General features: G+C 40.5%; 1 protein-coding gene across 1 annotated transcript in view; it reads right to left on the minus strand.

Moving 5' to 3' along the window:
• FAM19A1 (family with sequence similarity 19 (chemokine (C-C motif)-like), member A1) overlaps positions 1-6405 on the minus strand; it is a 225601-nt gene extending 219196 nt beyond the window's left edge. The window contains exon 1 of the mRNA XM_014946607.1: positions 6288-6405. Within this exon, the coding sequence (XP_014802093.1) occupies positions 6288-6405 (118 nt within the window). The remainder of the gene's footprint in view (positions 1-6287) is intronic.
• Between the last annotated feature and the right edge of the window lie 1172 nt (positions 6406-7577).

Raw genomic sequence — 7577 nt, forward strand, 5'->3', positions numbered from 1 at the left:
ACAGCAGAGCAGAAAAGAAAACATTCAAAAGGAAATACAAAGATTATAGGCGGGATAGGATAAAACAATATGAAACTTAATGGGAGAAAACACATCTATCTTATGAGGAAATGCACTTGGATATTGCCTTTTAAAATATAAATGAGCCTTGGACTAAAGTAGGCTAATCATTAAAGGCATATTTCTGATGTTATCAGCAGAAATACTTCAGCGCAGAGCAACACAGTTTGCCTTTGGGGTTTATATTTGTAGGTGCCAAGTTTTCCTTGGGACTTAACCACCCCAGTATGAATTCTCACAGTCTTTAATAGCACGGCAGCGAGTGCTACAAATAGTGCAGTGCACGGAAAGGTCCCTTCGTGACTCACCAAGGCCCCAGGGCTGCAGCAGGAGAGCGAGGCGCAGCACACGGGTGTGGGAGGAGGAGATGCCCGCGGGGACATCGCAGCAAGAGGCGCTTTCTGGTCCCCATTGCCCCAGAGGAGCTTCTGCCACATGAAGAGGGCTGTGCTTTGCTCCTGCCTGAAGACAGACCCGAGAGCTGAAGTGGCATGGGACAGGGACAGAAGCAGGGCCAGGAGGAAGGATGGAGCAGGGGGCACTGACCCAGGGCACCAGGCAGTGCCAGTACAATCCTCCCGTGCAAGAAGCACACCCTTTCTCTCAAAATACCGCTATTAGCACCCGGGCACTGCACTTCAGCACAAGGTGTGTGGCAGGGGTGATGGCAGGGAAGGCAGCTACACTTCCAGCAGCTCCCCCAGAGCCACACTGGGCACAGCGGTCCCCTCAGTGCCCCACCACACACCTCGGCCATGCTGTTCTTCACAGTCCATCGAGCTGCAACACCTGCTCTCCCTCAGGTTGCTTCATCTACCTGGATCAGAGGCAACAAGGCGTCACATTCGGCAGCCTGACTGGTGACAGCTTTCCTCCGCCCGCAACCAAGCTGTGAGCCTCGCAGCTATGCACCCTTCTCTGGTGAAGAGAGGTGTCCTCATGTCCTCAACCCTCCACAGAATACTGGCTGCTCCTTGGCAATGCCCACATACCCTTTCCCCTGTACCTGAGAGACAGGAGTCCCTTAAAGTAACAGCTTACAGACATCAAAAAACACACAGTTACCTCTCCAGCTGCCAACACACCCTATAACTATGTTTTTTCTCTTTTGGAAGTTTGATTTTGCGGTAAAAACCAAAAAGAAATAGAGTGTAATGCTTCTAATAAAGTCTGCTGCTGTAAAAGAGCACATCACACAATCACAGTAGGCTATTCATTGCTAGCACACCACTAGTAATCCTACCACATCCTTAAGCCTTGATTTCCTTACATCCATTCTCTACCTACACAAAATACATTTGTCCACATACACCCAAATGTATTTTGGATGTGACCAGGAACAGAGTAAGCATCTCCAACCTGGATTTCTTTATTTAGCAGTTGGTAGTTTCAGATGTTCAAAAACAGGCTGTGAAGGCCAGAGGTATGTAGCAGAAAGGTATCATGAGAGAAATGATTTCCAGTGAATAAATGGAATAGCTCATTGTGAGCAGGATTTTCAGATCATGAATGAACAGGGATATATGGTGCCTTCTGTGCATTTACTGGTGTAAATGAGATCTGAATCAGCCTTTAGAGCTTATAAATTTCTCCATTTTTAATTAAAACAGCAAGAAACACCATTTGTCAGCTTTCATGTCCATGACATGATCTACTGGCTAAGTTGTTGCTTGACAATTTGGACATTGTATACTAAAGGCAACAGTTTGCATTCACACTGTATGATTAATGTAACACAATTCTTGCTAATCATGGAAACTGTATACCTTAATATATTAACTTCCTAGTCCTACACTCACTTCTATCCATTCCAAGAACAAAACTCCTGTTGAATTCATCTTCCAGATCTCAGTTGCTCTGCAAAGTAAAGACACGAATTTTATTTACACTTTCCTATTACTTGAGGAATTAAACCAACATTCTTCCCAGCCTGTTTTGAACTCAATAGCCACATATATGGGGCACATGAAAATAGCAGACCTTTTGAAATGTGAAAACATGCGGTTTCGCCCAAGGCTATAAAAATCAGTGGGAAGGCCAAGATCAGAACTAAGAAAATTTTTGCTCACAGCCACAGACTCAAGTTTCTGCAAAATGCTGTCTACTGAGAAACGTGCTCAGAGCATCCTTAGGTTGATATTGCTTGTTACTGTGTGTAGAATTGCTTTGAGACGGATTTTCCTCCTTGTAATGTGAGGTATAAAGAAACACTTCTTGAGATGATTTTTAATGGGCACATCATTAACTACTGTCACAATAAAAGGTACTTCATGTTTAGTAGACGTACAATTCCACCCTTGATTCAGTCCATGATTTCTTCCTCCGAAGAGGCCTATTTTTAATTAACATATTTGCAAATGTCAGCACTGCTACAGTAGGTACATGTTTCTGCTTGTGTCTGCCTCACATCTTTACACTGTGTGCAAGACTAACCTAGCATCCTTGATGTGTAGCTAATTATTTTGCATCAACTTACAGGTGAATCTAACGCACTCTCCTGTATTTTTTTTTTTAGCACCACAGGGCCAGTGCTGCCCACTGTGATTCAGTGTTACCTGATGGTCCTCACTGGGAGGAAAACATCCTTAATTTATGGAACAAAGCCAGAAAAATTTGGAAAGATTTGCATGATTGAAGGGGAGTGGTTATTTTTTTTATTATTATTAAACTTTAACCATTTTACTTTGTTAATATCTTGCTGTCTTGCCAAATGCCAGCATCTACTTCACTTCCTACCTCTGGGTGGGGTCAGTCCTGTCAATCAGATGATCAACAGACTACCACAGGCACTCAGCTATCTCTGCAAATCACAACCTGTCCACTCTAATCCTCAGGCCAATTCAGCAGCTCTACAACTGCACATATATCAGAGCCTAAGCCCATCCATATGGAATTCTTCTGATTACTGCTCACTCTTATTAAATCACACAAAAATGACATGCTGGAAAAAAAAATATGGGGTTTGTTTCCACATGAAGTTATTTCCTGTTAATTCTTTCATATGTCCTTTGCCTAACAATTTTCATGAAAATGAAATATAGTCTTAAACCTGTGGAAAACCCTATGTATTACCCAAGGTGTATTATCCAAGGGGAATTATACAGCAATGGTGTTCAGCCAGCTTTACTCCAAAGGTCTCCTCTGGATCCCAGTGAAGAAGCCTGAAAACGTACCCTGCCCTCCTCACCTATCAGAGTCAAAAGGAACAACCACCAATACTTAAGGCTACTTAACAGTGGTATCCAAACTTTTCATTGTGTTAATGAGACAAGGAAGAACAGGTACAAGTAAGGTACAGCATCATCCAACTTACATTCAAGCAATATTTACTACACTCTTACTATCTGCACCCACCTGCCAACAATTCAGAAAAAAGTAAAGCTACAGTCAATTACAAATACTTTCATGTAAAGTGGTTTATTACATTTGTTTTCAATTTTCTACCTTTTGCCACATCTAACTGAAAAAAGAAGTTCTGAATTATAAAACCGTAGAAGTATACTGGAGCTTTAAGCTTTTGTGATTGCACATCATGTGTAGAAATCTATTTCAGCCCATTCAGACACTTTAAGAAAGTTTCAGAAAAAAAGAGCAAGCTCAGAAATCTCTGATGATAACCTAACCTTTTCTCATATTGCCCTTTGTTTCCAATGTTTCAAGACTGGATTAACCACAGTAGTACAGGTGTGTATATTCAGTCTGCGAATTCACTGAGTTCAGTTCAAGCTGATTACGTTAAATACACTCCACGAGGATTATATCTTCTACCTGCACCTTCCTGTGCTCAGTGAGACTCTTCTATGCTGAAGTATAAGAAGCACAAGATGGGGTGGAACCTGCCTTTTTAATTATCTTGTACAAAAGTAGCCCCCACAACGGAGTTGAGCAGCTCAACATCTCTTATTTCAGAGCACCTCATTATCTATGGAAGATCACGAACTGAAGAAAAAGGTATGCTGAGCATGCTATTGATTACAGCTATATTTGCCATGATTCAATAAGTTGAAATTTCACATACCAAATATTAAATTACTGAAATTATGCACTGGCTCATCTGCATCCATTTTTTTATTCACTTTTATTTGGCTGAACATTTTAATCTTACTTACACAGTGACTAACTAAAAGTAAATGACGCATTCCTAATATTATAAATATGAAAAATAGGGTGTGCTCAGGGACTGCAGTTGAATACATTAAACTCACTCAGTTTGCTAGTTAACATATTTCCATCCCTTTTATGTACAACCTTTCACATTCAGTTGGCAGACTGCAAATTCATGGCCTTATAAAAAAACACTGCCTTGATTTTCTGTTGTGACAGCAGAAATTGTCCAAAATCTCTAACAGTTTCCCTAAAGGACGCTCACTGGCTGGTACTTCCCAGGTGCAGCACAATCTGAATCTGAGGTGAACATCATGTCAAATTCCACTCATCTGTCAATGTAGTGGATTATTTCTTGAGAGACTGAAATTGGCTGCCTGGGATCAGAACACCATCAATCTTACTCATGGAGGGTGCGGAGAAGCTGCCTGAGAAAGGCTCGCAAGAGGGAAAGCTTGGCTGTTTCTAAGTAGGTGATGAGGCAGCTGTAAAACCTTCACTCTATCTGTATCGCATCTCTGAGTGAAAGATTTTTTGTCATTTTTCACATTTCCCCAACACTTGGTATGCATTCAGTGTCTTGCTGTTCTTGCTTCGTAAAAAAGGTGATTTTTCAAGCTTAGGCAAATGTTGCAGAGCTCCAAATCTGCCCAGCTCTCATTTTTTCTCATCATGTCACTTGTTTCGACTGATTTTACAAAACGAGATTACATTTTCCTTTTACCTATCTGTTTAGCTGGGCTGTTCCCCCCCGCCATTTCCTTTACTGGCAATTGACTTTAGACTCAAATAACCGGCAACATTACTTACAAGTGCATTTTAATAAGTATTTTGTCCATTTCTCTGCAAGTTCCAAATAAGCACCTTGCCACTCAAACTTCAAATGCTCTCAAACTCCAGTGCCAGCTAGTAAAGATAATGCCATTAGTTAATCTGATGCTCAAGCATAGCTACTGAGAGCTTGCCTATCAAAGATTCCCATTTCCTTTATACAATGTATATTTTATTTACAGGAAAGCAAGACAATGCCAATCCCTAGGACTGTTGGACACCAAAAGTAGCTGGGAAAACTTTGAGTCATTAAGGTTGCTAAAGACTTGTGGTTCAAGACTGTTCATCTTTAATGTTTTTTGACCTAATGGCGAACCTTCAAAGTATTACTTGCCACATTGTTAAATGATTCATCACTGCGAGTTAATATTTTGCATCTTTCATTTCTAAAGCTCTTAGGAACTCTTCCACCTTTCTTTGGATCCAAATTTGCTAAGCAACATTCTTGGCCCATCTAATTTTAACCAGATGATAATACCATGCTAGAATATGCCAACTCCTCAATTTTTTAAGTGGCACATATTCTTCAGAGCACAATTAACAGTTGAAAAAGTTACGTGATCCATTTCTATTAATAAAAACTCAATAAAACTACTAACGTGCAGTCTTTGTGAATGACAACAGTCAAAGTGAGCTGCACTTTCCACTGCTAACCTGTAGGATTTACTTTGACTTTACAGGCATTGAACTCCATCAAAAGACAGTCCCAAGTTCTCCTCCAGGCTGCACTTTTGCAACCCCATCAGTTTCAGAAGTAAATCAGTTTTCAGAGAGCCTTACAATAACTGTGTGTCTCATTTATGCTAAGACAAACACCTGATCTCCAGTAAATGCTAGTGACAATGAGTGAAATTTGGCCCCAGTAATTTAAGTAGCAAACCCATGTCCAGTTTGGGCCAGATAACTGCAAAGTTGCCCAATCCTGTGCTGTCACAATGTCTTTCCGAGTAACAGACCTGCTCCTGAACTGCACAAAATGGGGAGAAGGGGAGATAGAAATAAAGACAAAGAAAGAGACAGAGAAACTGAACAGTTATCCAAAATGGGATTCCTGTGTTGGGAAGTTGTTAGAAGACAACGTTAAAGGGTGACTATTCCAACATCAGATTGGCAAAGCACAACACACATTAGACCAATCCAAAAAAGATGCTGTGCAATATAAAGGCAAGCAACTCATAAAAGTTAATTGATAAAATGTTTTTTATGATTATTCAATCAATTATCAAGACAGACATAAGCACGGGCAGAAAGCCTGCAATCTTATGGCAGCCCACAGCTGATCTCAGTCCTACCTGGTCTGTGCAGGTGATGCTGCTGGAAAGTGTGATGGAGGGACCCCTGACAGAGCAGCATTGCACAGGCACTTATCCACAAATACAGGACCCAGGACATTGCAGAGACCACTGCCATTCTCTAAACAAAATATTAGACAGACATTATTATCCATTGCCTTACAGCACACAGAATAGTCAGCTTCCATTACAACAGCATTTAACTTTTTTTTATTATTTTTTACTCCTTCTGCTAAATGTCTTTTGTCTCTGTGTTATTATTCCCCCCCTGCAGGATGCAATTGTCATACAACAAAGGTCATGGCCAAAAAGGACAGTTGAGGTAAAGAGAGATCAAAGCAGGACCCTGGATAACTTTAATAATTCAGTGGTAAAAATGAAACTGTAATGATCCGAGGACCAAAAAGAAAAAACCCAATGTAAATAGAAGGCTGGAAGATATTCTACACTGGTCCATAGCTGAGTTTACAAGGGGGTTAAAAAAATAAAAGTAAGAAAACCATACTGCCAGCTAAAAAACCATGATGTCCAGACAGTATCAAAACTACTTTAAACACATTACAGATAGGCATATGACATCCTCAGATATCTGACATGCCTTTCAAAAATACTCCGTGCCCAGGACTGGAAGGCTAACACTGACCCAGAAGGTAACAGTTTATTGTTTTTGACTTTGGCAGGCATTAATTTTTAATCACGATGCTGTCTGCTAAACAAAGTAATTGTTTCTCAGAATTATGTTGTAATCCCCAGGTGAAATCAGCTTCCTTTTGTTCGACCTGTGCACGTAAAGGGACTGGAGCACAGCCAGACTAAATTTTGTGTGTACTCTATAGAAGATTTCATCTTTTCACAAAGCAAATTGTGTCAAAATTTTAAACATTCTTACTGCAAAGGGAAAGAGCAACTTCTTTGTCTCCCAGCACTGGCATACTTGGCCATCTAATACAGACAACTGTGATTTTTTATGCTTATATTCATTACTGTAGTAACTGGCTAAATTTTCCTCTGACTTTTTAACTTCAGCAGCTCTTTCTCAATGCCTGCAAGGATAAGGAGGTTTGCAAGGCTCAGCTACGCTACACATCGTCCAGTTCCCTTAACAACACCTTCTGCTGCATTTCATATTGCCAAATTTATCAAACTTCAGGCACTCTCCTTATCCAGCCAATGACGTGATGCCGGTTTCTATCTAATAATCCAATCAGCTGAACATCATTTTCACAGAGCAAGAAAGACTTTGAAAGATTAAATCTCTCACATAGAAAAATCATGTCCTTAAAGAAAAAT

This window comes from Calidris pugnax, unplaced genomic scaffold (assembly GCF_001431845.1).
Source record: "Calidris pugnax isolate Ruff unplaced genomic scaffold, ASM143184v1 scaffold81, whole genome shotgun sequence".
NCBI classification, from domain to species: Eukaryota; Metazoa; Chordata; class Aves; order Charadriiformes; family Scolopacidae; genus Calidris; species Calidris pugnax.